The sequence below is a fragment of the Hyperolius riggenbachi genome, chromosome 9, assembly GCF_040937935.1.
Source record: "Hyperolius riggenbachi isolate aHypRig1 chromosome 9, aHypRig1.pri, whole genome shotgun sequence".
Lineage (NCBI taxonomy): Eukaryota > Metazoa > Chordata > Amphibia > Anura > Hyperoliidae > Hyperolius > Hyperolius riggenbachi.
Genome location: NC_090654.1, coordinates 125932442 through 125947601, shown reverse-complemented (window position 1 = coordinate 125947601; position 15160 = coordinate 125932442). Strand labels below are relative to the sequence as shown.

Below are 15160 nucleotides of genomic sequence, written 5' to 3'. Positions count from 1 at the left end.
AGTTGGATAGCATAACATCGGTATGCATTAAAGTGACGCTAATTGCACTGAAAATTACAAAAAGCAGCAAATCTCTATATGACCGAGGCCACTGAGCACATTTGTTCTACTTGCCCTTCCCACCATAAGCCACTCCATTCCACACTGCGTCATCTTCCCTTACCATAGAAACAAACATCTAGCTCTGCTTTATGGTGGCCATACATGGTACAATTTTTTCATACAATCTTACCATTTCTATGTAATATAAGGGAACTGCCTAAATTATCCTTTCAGTATATTCATTTAATTTACCCTTATACTACATAGAAATGGTAAGATTGTATGAAAAAAATTGTACCATGTATGGCCACCATTAGAGAGAGGTGTCCGAAAAGCGCTGAGCCACTGAACTGTTGCCTATGGTTTTTTTACCAGCATTTTTAGGCATCATTTTCATAAAAATACATGCAAATAAAATAAAACAAAAAATGTATTACATATGCATTGCAATTAAAATACACTGACAGCAATTTACACACAGTATGCAAAAATGTTCTTGGTTTTTTTAATGTCCGAAAAATTGCATTGCAGTAATCGCACATGGTTTTACAAAACGTAGTATGCCATAGGAGTACATTAGGTGTTCAGCAATAAAGTTGAACTAACTTGGGGCTTCTTCTAATGGTCCCCCGCAGACATCCTGTGCCCGCGCAGCCACTCACCGATACTCCGGTCCCCTTCTCCGGTTCACTTCTGGAATTTCTGACTTTAAAGTCTGAAAACCATGGCGCCTGCGCCACTGGGCCTGCACAATACACTCTTGATGAGGTCAGTGGGAGTAAGGGCGCAGCCACACAGGTGCAGTAGTTTTCCGAATTTAAAGTCCAAAATTCCAGAAGTGAACACGATAAAGGGAACCAGAGCCTCGGTGAGTGGCTGCGCGGGCACAGGACGTCTGCGGGGAACCATTAGAAGCCCCAGGTAAGTTCAACTTTTTTTTCCCCTACCCCCCTACAGTGCTCCTTTAAAGAGACTAACAAAATTTTGAGCCTTATTTCTTCTATCCTATATGTTCTTATAGCTGTTCTAACGTGCTCTGTCTTACTGCAGCCTTTCCTATTTGCACAGTGGCTGTGTTATCTCTGTTATATCATCTAATCTTCTCTCTTCTGTCGGCTCTGTCAGCTGAGGCTGTAATGTGTGGAATGTGCTGCACTGCTTGTCATTGGCAGAAGCTATACACACCCTCTCCAGGCCCCCTGCACACTCTGTATGACTCACACACTAAGCTACTCTCAGCGTATCAAATTGCTATGCCTTTTGTTTGTAAACACTGCATAAAACTGGCAATTACAAGCCAGGATTGAAGCAGGGAGAGGCAGAAACAGCACAGAGGGGCCCAGGAGAACATAATGAATAGAATGGTATGCTTTTTATAGTAAGAATTTTACAGTACAGATTCTCTAAGCAATGTCCTAATTAGCTAATGCTGTAGTCTCAGCAGATTGTCCTTAGCATGCCAGTTAGTTAATGCAGCTTTAGAAATATTGGGATTATTAGGTTTGATTTGTTAAAGTAAGTGGGATTGGACAATAGTGTGTACATTACTTTTTGGCTTCAGGTTTTCTTTAAATAAAAACAACAGAATTGTTAAATAACAATATCCTCTTTGTTTTTTAGTTATTGCAGCTTAGGCTCTACACACTTGATCGGTGTCGTTATAAAATTTCGATACCCAGCATCGAGCGATTGATGTTGGAGCACATTTTAATTTAGCGTTGGCACAACGATTGTGCTGATTGAAGTGTTCGAGCTAAAATGAGGACTCAGATGTGCGTAACTAGTCATACCTGAGTACTTTGAATGGCACAATCATTTATCTTTCGATTCAAACTAATAACTGTGATTATTGTCCAAAACAATCTGCCAGGATGGATCGGTTTACCTGGATGATAATCGCTGTCTTTTACAGTCATTACGTGTGTGCAGAGCTTTACAGTATTTACAAATATTTATTTAGAAGGGCCTTTAAAAGATAGCTGAAAACAGGCTTTTATAATGCCAACTAAACCTAACATTAAAGAGGAACTATCAAATAAATTGTCCTTCTGTAAAACCCAGATCCCCAAAGAGCATTTAGCCAGCAACAATACAAAGCTTTTCAGAGGCCTCTCTTTACAGCCTGTGTGAAAAAATGCTTTGTTTATAAGCTTTTTAACAGTTTGTGTTGGCATTAGGGCTAGAGCTGTACCATGTAGATAGGTTCCACTTCTCTGTCACTCTTCACAGAGAATTTATTTATTGTTTTTTTCTGCCCTGCTAAACACACACACAGCTTTTTCACAAATCATATGAGGACAGCTGAGGGATTTTTTTTTTAGATACAGAGACGGATCCGAAGAGAAGAACTTTACTTTTTCCTTACATGGATGCTTTCCCACACCCATTCAGAATGAGCTCTACCTGGCTGTAAACTCTGTTTACAATGCATGAGGCAAAAAGAGAGTGACACACATGAACACAAATAGCTGCAGCTGATGAGTTAGGTACACACTATTTGAAGCTATATTTCTGCTTTTTATGATTCTGAACACATTTTACTCACAGGATTATAGCCAGTGAAGATTGTTTTTGTATACTGGATGCTCTGGACATAGTACTCCATGGTAAAACCCAAAGTGAAAACTGTTCTCTATAAATGTCATTTTCTTCACATAAAAACGGATATGGTGAAAAAAGCCTTTGCATTGCTATGTGCTAGTAATTACTGGAAATATATGTGGCATTTAGAATGTATAGTGGTCTTTAGGTGTGTACACACCTTTGACTTGACTCATTGTGCTGTCCTGTACAGACAGGTGTCAGCGACAAGGCGTTCTGTTGTTATGCAGGGGGAGGGGTGGAAGGAAGACGGAGTGGCACGAATGTGACTTCACGTGGTGGGCGGGGGAGTGGCGTGAAAAAAGTAATTGGCCGTCACTTAGCCAAGTTGATCTGCCAGACTGATCCCTTGTGGTCGGGTGCTACTGTACTCATGTTGGCTGATAGTGTAATGGTTAAGGGTTCTGCCTCTGACACAGGAGACCTGGGTTCGAATCTCGGCTCTGCCTGTTCAGTAAGCCAGCACTAATTCAGTAGGAGACCTTTGGCAAGTCTCCCTTACACTGCTACTGCCAATAGAGCGCGCCCTAGTGGCTGCAGCTCTGGCGCTTTGAGTCCGCAAGGAGAAAAGCGCAATATAAATGTTATTTGTCTTGTCTTGTCTTGTCATGCTCGATTATTGGCTGAGGCGTGAGGAAATGCATTTACAGCAGTTCTCTGCAATTGCTTATCTTGCAAACTCGTTGGACTTAAACCTCAGGCCCAGTTTCCCATTCTCTCTTGGGAAAGGTGTGTGTATGTATATATGTATGTGTGTGTATGTATATATGTATATATGTGTGTGTGTATGTATATATGTATATGTGTGTGTGTATGTATATATGTATGTGTATGTGTGTGTGTGTATGTATATATGTATGTGTATGTGTGTGTGTGTGTGTGTATGTATATATGTATGTGTGTGTGTATGTATATATGTATGTGTATGTGTGTGTGTGTATGTATGTGTATGTGTGTGTGTGTATGTATATATGTGTGTGTGTGTGTGTATGTATATATGTGTGTGTGTGTGTGTGTGTGTGTGTGTGTGTGTGTGTGTGTTACCAATGTATGTGAGGAGCAGTATTGTAGGACTTTGGCCAATAAGGCCCGGTTCACACTTGCGGTGGCCCTCCGGAATCGCCGTGCCGGAGCCGCACCGCTTGCAGAACGGACGGAACGGACGCACGGCATAGCAATGAAAGCCTATGCGTCCGTTCACATGCGTCCGTTCTGCCAAACCGGAGCCGGACCGGATCCGGGCCGGATCCGGACTCCGGCCTCCGTTCCAACATGCGCTATTTTTTCATCCGGCTCCTCCGGCAGCCGTATCCGGGGCGGAGCCGGACTGCACCATCCGGCCAATACAAACCAATGGGAACCGGAGAGCGCACAACACACTGGCTGAGAAATCCGGATGTTCTACCCCACTTCCTATGGGGATTGTTGCGGCGATATTGGATGGGGACACATGGGCAAGCATTTTGGAGTGGAGCAGCACAGCTGGATCCGGAGATGTTGGCAGCATGTCGGAGGTGGAGGTGAGTGCTAAACAGCAGAGGGCCTGATTCCACAGGTCCCCCTTCTGCTGACCTCCCAGACCCCAACTTTTTTTTTGTTTTTAACAAACTTTTGCCAAACGGATCCGGATCGCATCCTGATGGACACCTGATGCAACCTGACCGGATCCGGATCGGATCCGGATCAGAACCGTACGGTTCCGATCCGGATCCGGTCAGGATCCGGTCAGGTCATCCGGTCCGTTTGGCAAACAACCGCTAATGTGAACCGGGCCTAAGGCTTGGCTGGGACATGGCCAGACATTCTGCCCTGAAATCAGGTTAGGTGTGTATATTTATGGTAGGGTCAATGCCAGTAAGGTGGCACAAGTAAAGTGATTTAGGAAAATGTATGACAAGTTCTCTAGGTTATATTTAATTTTGCAATTCAAACCCCACTTCAGGTCCACTAAGTCGGACAAGGAAGACAAGGGATGCCTGTAAAAACAACATACTGGAAAATGTACAGATGTTTGGGAATATTAAATATTTAGCTGTAGATAATGCTCTAAAGGATTTAATTCGACAAACAAAAAACCTAATGGAGTTCCCTAAATACTGCAAAGTAGCACGTGTATGATACTTTTACCTTTCCCCTATTCACCATAAACGTGTAGCATAGGGGATAAATCTGGGACCTGTCTGTATACACACACGTGAACTAGACTGCCTTATTAGGTCCTGACTAGAAGGCTCTGGGTAAATCGTGCATCAGGTTTACTGCATGTGGATTTAAGCAAGGATAAACCGCTAACAACTGGTGGAAGAGCGTCAGACAATTAAATTACCCTCAAATGTGGATTTAGGGCAGAGAAGCACGGCAGAGCATTTTTTCGATCCATTTTCATCTTTAAAAACATGCTCCCATTGACTTGCATTAAAAGAACGGTAAAATAGTGGCAAAATTGTTCAATCGCAATTTTACAGCAATTTAAATGCAAGTCGATGGGAACGTTTTTTAAAAATTAAAACTGATCAAAAAGCGATCTGCAGTGTCTCTCCACCTCAAATGTTTTGCTAATATTTTTTTTAAGCATTTTCAACAGGAATAAATAAAAATAAACTCTGTAGTTTAGATGTCATTTGAAAATGTAAAGCACAAACAATGGCTCAATGGTAAATGAACAATCCCTGATGGTGCTGAGGCATTTTGAACACCTAATATGACGGATCAATTGGGCAGATTATCATTCACTGAGTGCAGTGTGTACAGAGCTGCACACAATTTTACAGGGATGTGTCCGCAACACTTCACCTAGGTCCTGCATCATTTACTGATCCAATTGGTTAACGATGGCTTGGCATTTCATTTACAGTCTTCTGCTGCTGTTCATTATCCCAATTCCAAAATTGTAAACTTTCACAAATGAAGCAAAAAAAAAGAGAACTAATACCAGCACACTGTCCCTTTAAGACCAAATTCCAGGCATGAAGGAAATGATAGACTGCTATGCCCAGCTCCGTACTACATGTAAACTGCAAAACGATCTCCAAACAAACTCAAGTCATACAATAACATCACAGCAGTAAAGGTTTATAGCTTTATAAATGACATTTTACAGATACAGTCCATATGTACATTTGGAAGCGCTCCTATTGTCTCCGTTATGTGATGTGCTCTGTTGTTCTTGCAAGAAATAGCACGCTGAAAAACCTTCCCCCAAGCTTCAGGGTGCACCTACTTAACTATCCTGACCTATCCCTAACTCTCCTTCCTGGGAGATGGGGTTGGAGTAAAAAGGCGGAGCTCTCAAGAGATGAAAAAAAAAAAGAAAAGAAACTATCAGAAACACCACTATAGTGTAGGTAGAGTGATTTGTGAATGAGATATGTAATAAAGAAAGATACTCACCAAAAAGGGTTGCAAGCCAAGCAACCATGTACTGGGTGAGAAAAAGGCAAGCCTGTCTCCTCTCATGATTGTGGTATCTTCCAAAGGTATAGAAAAAATAAAATACTCCTGGATATACAGTATAGGGAAATATCCTAAGGCATTCCCTATAGCGAGGAGATGACATAGCGGTTTACCTTATTTAAAGACAAAATCATGAGAGAAAAATAGGATACAATTTATTTACACTAAAATGATGATGCATTTCATGGGTGTTGCCAACTTCATCAGGTCAATACAGTGCAGGTGAGCATTAGAATGGCATGGAGCATCTTTGGCCTTCCTGTGTGAAATACTTAATAAATTTCTCACAACAGGATACTGCTCGCACCTAATCCACTGTCTACTCTGCATAGTACAGAACAGGCTGGTCAGCTGTGATCCGGGTTCCATGTCTGTACAGCGGACATTCCTAAGCAGTCACCAAAATAATAGTGGAGAAATGTATCCTACCTAATAAAAGGCAAGTGTCCCTGTGTCCTATGTCCGTCCGTCAGTCAGTGCTTTTTGTGCACTGTGCATGTACAGGGATGCAGAGACACTGGCGAGAGCCGGAGGAGAACGGGGCCAGAAGGGGCGGGCGCGCGATGGGTGCGCGCATGCATGCGGCGCATTAGGGACAGACCTAGCCCGTTTTTAAACGGGCTAAGCCACTAGTGAGAAATAAAAGAATATGTCTGAGGTAAAGTACATGAAATTTATTGGAAGAAGGACATGTGATCTGGTAAAGTATAAAAAAATATACACAATAACATGCAGGTGGTGGTTGGGTGTAGCTGGGTCTCCTGTGGATGACAGTTTTGGTATTAAAAATATAGCAATCTATAAGGTTCATATATCGTGCATGGTGAATTTTTGAGTTTTTATACAGTAAACTGATAGCAGCCAGCCATTCTGAGCCCCAACAGAAATAAATATATATGCTTTTTTAGGGTAGGTTTACACGGGTGCGTCATTTAAGAGCTGTCCGTTGAAGTGAATGGACAGTGCAGTTATGATCATTTACTGTCTTTTGCGCAAACGCTACATTCCAATCCTGATTTTTACGGTCGTTTTATTAAATCCTGGAAGCAACATGCAACTTCCAGGTTCGCTAAGTGTCACATGTCCGTGTCCCCTGTGCTGGGGGTTAAAAACGCTGCGTGCCAGGAAGCAACTATGGAAATCACCAAATGTTTTTCTGTTGAGTGAGACGCCTAGTAGCTGGTTCAGGCCCCGCCAGTCTTAAACGGCCCCTTAAAAAATGTGCCATCCGCTGTCTATCAAATGTAAACTTGGCCTTCTGAGTTTTTTTGCACTTTGAGTCCTACAGTAGAAAAGTGCTTTACAAATGTTAGTTGTTGTTGTTTGCCTAATTAACTTACAAATATAATGGAAGGGGGGGGGGGGGGGGAGGAGACATTAATGGGAAGAGGAAGAGAAAATGCTGGAGAGGATTGAGGAATATCCAGGAAAGAGGAAGCAGAGAAAAACTTTGAAAACTTCCCAGATATCTAGTATTCTAAATACAGACAGTAAGTAAAGGTACGTTAGGGAATGTTATTCTTAAAGTGAACCTCCAGACTAAAAATCTACTCAGCAGCACTGAAAAGGCTTGGTGTTTAACAGTTTCACAGCATCAGAACTTTGGTCTACAAGCTACCTGCCCACCCACCTGGTCGATGGCAGAGAGACCTACGCAAGCTAAACCCTGGTGTCCTTGCTGACCCCCTCCATGCCCTTTTCTCCACTCTCCCCACCCTAAGGTGATGGTCTGAGGGTGGGAAGGGTGCGATGTCAAGGTCTGTAATGGTGGTGGATTTAGTGAATAGAAGGTCAAGAGTGTGACCTACAGTGTGGGCGGGGGTGTTGGTGTGTTGTACTAGGCCAAGTGAGTTGGCTATGGTGAGTAGCCAGGTCGCAACAGTTGTTGGGTTTATCGATGGGAATATTGAAATCCCCGAGGATGATGGTGGGGAGATTATATTACCTATCTATTTTAATTAATATAACTAATGTAACTTAATGACAGTATGTTTGTTCCCCTTTAAACTACTTAGTAAAGAGATGTTCAAAATGAGCACAATTTTCATAAAATAGAAACAAAACAAAACAACAACAAAAAAAACCACAACAACAAAACAATATCTTGGTTTCAACAATTGTTATGTTGTTTTTTGTACCATTTTCAAATATAATTTGCAAATCATTGTATTCTGGTTCTATTTCCATTTTACACAGTTTGATAGTTGTGTTGTACAGGGCAGCAGAGAACAAAGCACTGAAGTACACAGTGAGAAAGGTAAGCGGAAATTCAGCTGCATGAAGCCTGATACATTCTTTGCATTCTTTGACAGTGTTTCCTGGCAGAGCAGGAATTCTCAAATAAAACTTTAGCAGTGTATGGACAAAGTACTATAACCTTGACAGCAGGTCTGCACAGCCGGTTATAACCCCTTCAGTACTGGAGCTGTGAGGTGCCAAGATCAATGATAAACACAAGCATGCAGGAATAGGAGAACAGAGACTTTTACTATTCCATGATGTGCCTTTGTCTGAAATAGAAACTGACTGTTTTGCCTCCTTGAAACCAAATTAAATAATGTACTTAGATTATTCATATGCTGTCAACACATCTGTCCTGGTTCTCCGGGACTAGAAATCCCTGAAAAAGATATGTGTCTGGATTTACTACTGCTGTGGACTGGAAGAGTTTGTAACGTTTGCCCGGGACATCAGTACACAGTGTAGATGGCTGAAAGGTTAGTGAATCAGAGGTAGTGCAGCTGCAGCTGCACACACTCCCATACAGAGAACCCCTTGCTCCAGGTTAGTGAATCAGAGGTAGTGTACAGTGGTTTGCAGAAGTATTCGGCCCCCTTGACGTTTTTCACATTTTGTCATATTACTGCCACAAACATGAGTCAATTTTATTGGAATTCCACGTGAAAGATCAACACAAAGTGGTGTACAGGTGAGAAGTTTAAGAAAATCATACATTTTTTACAAATAACCTTTGGTCTGAGTGCAGTCAGTTGCCCGTAGACATTGCCTGATGAGTGCTAATGACTAAATAGAGTGCACCTGTCTGTAATCTAATGTCAGTACAAATACAGCTGCTCTGTGATGGCCTCAGAGGTTGTCTAAGAGAATATTGGGAGCAACAACACCATGAAGTCCAAAGAACACACCAGACAGTCAGGGATAAAGTTATTGAGAAATTTAAAGCAGGCTTAGGCCCCTTTTACACTTAATCAGTTAGTGCACGTTTTTTCTATAGCAGAGCATTGGGAAGAAGATTGCAGTTAAAACGCGTTAAGTGTAAAAGGTGCCATAGGAAAACATGGGACTTACTTTGAAAATCAGTTTTCTTTCCGTTTTAACTGAGAGCAACTGATTAAGTGTAAAAGGACGCTTAGGCTACAAAAAGATTTCCAAAGCCTTGAACATACCACAAAGCACTGTTCAAATGATCATTCAGAAATGGGCTGATCTATGGCTTGTAGAAGTTGTATCCAATAGTGCTATAACCTGCTGAAACTGTAAAATCATAATTCCAATAAATGTCCTGACTCACATCTGATTTCTCAAGTGTGCATTAGATCTGATTGTTACACCCTATCCCATCACTGTCTGTGCACTGAGCAGACCTGATATGCAGATAACAGATCTGTAATGTTATGTTGTTGGAAATCACCATGGACATTGGGGTGATGGTAAAGAATGCGTAAGCTGCTGGACAGTGTTTATTAACAACATAAGATGGAAAAGCTCTTTGTTCTCTTCAGGTATATAACAATCCATAATAATGGATTATAATGTAATTACGGTACTCATCAAGGCATACTTTGGGCCACACTATTTTTATAGTCTAAGTTGATTTATATTTTAAAGCATATTTCCAAGACCAAAAATAATAAACCTACTAGGGTGATATTACTTAACCATGGAAGTAACCTTCAAATAATTTTTGGATCTCATGGAACCCCTGCATTAGCGGAGAAAGTGGGAATTTTGCAGGTGGCGCGGTCTTTAAAAGAAGGTGTGGGTAAAAACGTTATTAAGTGTAATAGCCTCCGTCTTAAGTCCCCATTCCATGTTCCTCCTCTTTAGCGCTCCCTATTACAGTAACCTGTGGTAGTGTGTATTATAGTTCCCATCCTTTTAGTGCTCCCCTATAATAGGGCTCTTTATTTTATGTTACCTTACTATCATACAATTTTTTATTACTTGGCTTATTAAACTGACCCCTAATTTAGCCCTATATAATAGAGGAGCCAAGGAGGTACTTTTTTTAACAGGCCTGAAATCATGTTGAACAGCCACCAGCAGCAAAAGGATCACCTTTGTAAGCACTTTACAGTAAAGTGTTGTACACTAGGTCACTCAAGCCACACCTTTCACATGATCTGTTCCTTAAAGGGAAGGTCTAAGCTAAATAAAAAAAAATGAGTTTCACTTACCTGGGGCTTCTACCAGCTCCATGCAGCCATCCTGTGCCCTCGTGGTCACTCACTGCTGCTCCAGTCCCCCGCTGGTAGCTTGCCGACCTCGGAGGTCGGCGGGCCGCATTGCGTACATTTTTACGCATTCCCGCTAGTGCAGGAACATTAACACATACATTTTTACGCGTTAGTGGTTCAATGCGTAAAAATGTTCATGTTCCTGCACTAGCGGGAATGCGTAAAAATGTACGCAATGCGGCCCGCCGACCTCCGAGGTCGGCAAGCTACCAGCCAGGGACTGGAGCAGCAGTGAGTGACCACGAGGGCACAGGATGGCTGCATGGGACTGGTAGAAGCCCTAGGTAAGTGAAACTCATTTTTTATTTTGCTTGGACCTTCCCTTTAAACACATTCAATGCATTTAATGTAGTGGAACACCAGCACAAATAAATGTTAAATTTGCATGCAAAACTAAAGGACAGTCACATCTTACCAGGTTGCAATGGGACTGGTAGGAAGGTGAGACAGCGGCAGAATGGAATGGACAAGAAAAAGACACAGGTTAGTGGAGACAGAAACAAAATGACAGCTACAGACATGAAAACTAGCGTGTTAATGGAAATTTTACCTCATAAATGTAGATATTGCAGCTGATGACAATTTTGTGCAATACTGCATTATGTAAACCACACAAAGCAACGCATGACTCAGAGCCCACTAGTCATATTGTTATTGCACTAAGGTGATCAAATTAGCTGAAAGCTCCAGAGAGATGAGGATAGCTGATTTTTGCCTGTGTGCAGCTATTCCCTAATCAAGCCAACAGGCCCCAGATGCCAATATGTGTAATGAAAGCATTCTCCTCTTTCCTACTAAGGAAACAACTATACTATTTGAGTATTGGCAGATTATTAATTATTAAGTTAAATATTCAGTTGTTAATTAACGGCTTCAGGACCGTGTCATTGGAAAACTATGCTGTGTATGTGGATATTCATTTCTCATAGGAAGTAGATTTTCATAGCAGTCGTTTCACTGTCCCTTAGCAGGACAACAATGGTTAATCCCAGCTTGCATGCACATTTCATGCAAACAACTTCCAGCTATTGCTAGGGTACAATGAGGAAAAAAAAATAAAACACTATATAGAAAAAAATATACCTTCATTCCAAATAATAGGTTATCCCTATACATTGCACTAGGAACATAATTTAAATGTTGGGATAACCAGGACAAATGTGCAAATAAAATGTGTAGGTTTTATCTGTGATAGCATAGTTTATTTTAAAACTATAGTGGATGGAAATGGAGAATAACATTATTACTAAAAAAAAATGTTTTAATATCACCCACAAATAGATATTTTAGGTGTGATAAATAGTGATGAAGTTATTGGTGAATGAATGACAATGCGCTGAAATGTTAGAATTGCATGGCTGCATAAGGCGAAAAAACACTTAGGCCCTGTTCACAGTTCTGCATTGTAAAGGATTGTGTTATTCTAAAGGTCTATAACCACCTCGCGATCCTTCCGATGACCAACGATTTTTTGAGCTACCACCGGTTGTTTAACCACTTCAGGACCACAGTGCTAAACCCCCCTAAAGACCAGGCTGTTTTTTTATTAATTGGCCACTGCAGCTTCAAGGCCAAGCTGCAGGGCCACACAACACAGCACACGAATGATTCAAAAGCGCTGTACATGTAAATAGACGGCGACTACGCCATCTAACAGTCTTCCGAACGGAGACTGAAGGCGGGGCGGAGTTCCGCCCCCCAAGCAGGAGATGTGCGCCCATCCTTCACGCGATCTCCTGCAAACTGGACTTGACGCCAATCTACGTTAGGCGGTCCTGGGGTTGCTACCGCGGCCACGCCCATGGGCGTGGAGCGGTCTTAAGGTAGTTAAGCAATTCTGCAACATGGGTACAGGTGCACGATCACGCGACCGTCACTTCGCGTCGTGCAGTGATAACGACCATCATATCAGAACAGAGAAAAAGAAATCCTGGTATGAAACCAAAAAACGAGTGTTTGGTGTGCCTCTCTCCGCCCTCCACCAGTTTGCTGCTGCCGTCTTTCATTATCACATCCTGGTCCTGGTATAGTATGTGTACCACCGTTCTATTGTTGCATTACTTGCTGCCCACTATTATATGTCCATCATCTTGCACTTTATTTTTTATATTTGTCTATTCATTTGCAACCAATTTCTTATGAGCATATTATCACTTTGCACTACTGGCTGGGGGGGTCTGTTTGCACTTAGCACTATTAGCACTTTAAGGACCTGGGTCTCAGTATTACTATACTGTGTTCTAGTGTGAACCCAGATGGCTATAGACTTGCAGCATAAGGTAATACTCATGTTATTGTAGGAGGTAAGACATGCTATTTGCTAGACACACACACACGTCGTGTTGTGGAGCACTGTTTTTTGGTTTTAATCTGTGAAGTGTTCTAAAAAATTGTCATTTACTAATGCAATTTGGTGGTTCAACGTTTTTGTACCAGGATTTCTTTTTCTCTGTTCTGATGTGATACTTTTGATCCTGGTGTTTGCACGCCCTTTATACACACATGTTGGGAGTGCGGATCTATACTCATTGATAACGACCATCATGGCGGATCGGATATTTAAGATCCTCAACTAGTCCCGTTCAAAAGTACCACAACTGCTTGAAGTCTTGTCTTGCCCATCATGTAACATCCCACATACCCACCGGCCGGAAGATGGAGACAGATGGATCTGTGGAGTGCTCACCGTCAGGGAGACGTTGCTGGATCCACCTCACTGCATCGCCAGGTTAGTACTTAGCTTAACTTGCTGCATACAGACTTTAAAGAGACTCTGAGGTCTCATACTTTACTAGTTTTTTTAAATGTAATCTTGTTAAGCATTATAGCCTTACTTGAATCGCCGCAAAAGGAGTGTTTTTTTCATAGGGAAAACAACCTGTAAAGTTCCAGGACTTTGCAGGTCGCAGATCATGCTGCCCTGGAGAGGCAGAGCTTTGAAGCAATCTCCGCCTCCTTCCCGCCCCTCTCAGTGAAAGAAGAATGAGAGGGACGGGAAGAGGCGGCGATCCGCAGAGATTGCCTGCGGAGGAGGAAGAGCTACAGCTCAAAGCTCTGCCTCTTCTAGGAAGTAAAGCCCTGCGAGCCTGGGATAAAACACTCGTTTTGTAGTGGGATTGCAGCGATTCAAGTAAGGCTATAATTATTAACAAGATGAAATTAAAAAAAAAAAATTTGTAAAAAAATGAGACTTCAGAGTCTCTTTAAATTAAAGTCTATGTCCAGGATCCATTGCAGTTCACACACACGCAGTTCACACACATTTTAACACGTGTGTTATGCAACTGACCACTGTAAACCTAGCCTGAAGGCTGAAGCAATTAATCCCCATGCAATGCTCTGTAAGTTGCACATTCACATAAAGCTGATTAGACAGGAAGTCCTATGAACTAAAATTACCCACAGTTCCATTTTTACAAATGATGAAAGTAACTTTTAAAACAAAGCACAGAGGCATGACAAGAAACCAGGATAGCTGGTTCTACTAGCACAAATAACAATATTATATATCAAGCATGTCTGTAGTTTAAACCCCCATGCTGGTCTTCAGAGATACAGATTTCCATTGCAAAAAGCCTCCTGGATATACCAGAATTTGAAAAGCCTTATCAGTTTACATATTGAAAACAAAGTTTTCTCGTTTTGGGGTATCAAAGTAGTTTTGACTATTCTTTTTTTTTTTTTTTACTGAATGGCATGGCTTTTTGACACACGTTGGAGGGCAAAGACTGAGTATGCAGATGGGATGATGTACTAGTTTCCTGGCTGTTCTCTTCATCCTACGACTAGATGAAGAGATGAAGGTTCTAAAACCCGGGATAAGCATGGAGCTAGTGAAGTTAGACATCTTGGCTTTTAATACTCATTTTGACCATGCCTCCCAATGCCACGGGATAACTAGGACACCTAGGGAACCAGAAGTTATTAAAGAGTAACTGTCAGGCTGCAGAAGCTAATTTAAACCTCTATTCTCCTGTGTTAAACAGTTTAGACGGAAGCCAAAAAGGCAATAGTGAAGATAAAAATCTCTCTTACATTTGATGTGTGCTTATCAGCAAAGCTGTTAGACCCAAGAGGACACAAGCCGCATACCATACTGCAAAGCATTCTGGGGCCCTCCCCTCGGCTGCTAAGGAGAAGAAAGGATCAAGTTTCAGCAGCTTCTAACTCAGTCCAGCCACAGCACAGATAAATCTCCGGGCAGAGTACACTGCAGGAGTCCGCTATTGTTCCTAGCCACATGGCTAATTAATATTCACTGCACACTACTGTTATTCAGTACGAGCTTTTCTGTGATCAGGAAGCAGGCAGGACATGACGACATTTGACTTCATAGGAGACAGACAAACATGGAGCCTGCCATGAGCTGTCAGGAGCATCAATCTCTGCATATACTATATACAAATTCTGTGAAGTACAAACGTGGACAGTGAAATGCATATGTAATGTAAGTACAGCCAATCTTTAGCTACTGATATATGTGTTTATTTTCTCTGAGACCTTATACCTAACAGCTCCTCTTTAAAAGAATTAAACATTAGTAGCAAATACTACCTTAGTTCGGTATATTAGATTCACCTTTAAAC

The 15160-nt window shown here is 41.8% G+C and overlaps 1 protein-coding gene across 5 annotated transcripts in view; it reads right to left on the bottom strand.

Annotated features, from left to right (window-relative positions):
• ARHGEF11 (Rho guanine nucleotide exchange factor 11) overlaps positions 1-15160 on the bottom strand; it is a 259221-nt gene that overhangs the window by 159435 nt on the left and 84626 nt on the right. For 3 of the 5 annotated variants that reach the window (XM_068253474.1, XM_068253470.1, XM_068253472.1), the window contains exon 3: positions 10990-11004. The exons of the other annotated variants lie outside the window; for them this stretch is intronic. In XM_068253474.1, the coding sequence (XP_068109575.1) occupies positions 10990-11004 (15 nt within the window). The remainder of the gene's footprint in view (positions 1-10989; positions 11005-15160) is intronic. 5 annotated transcript variants of the gene reach the window in all.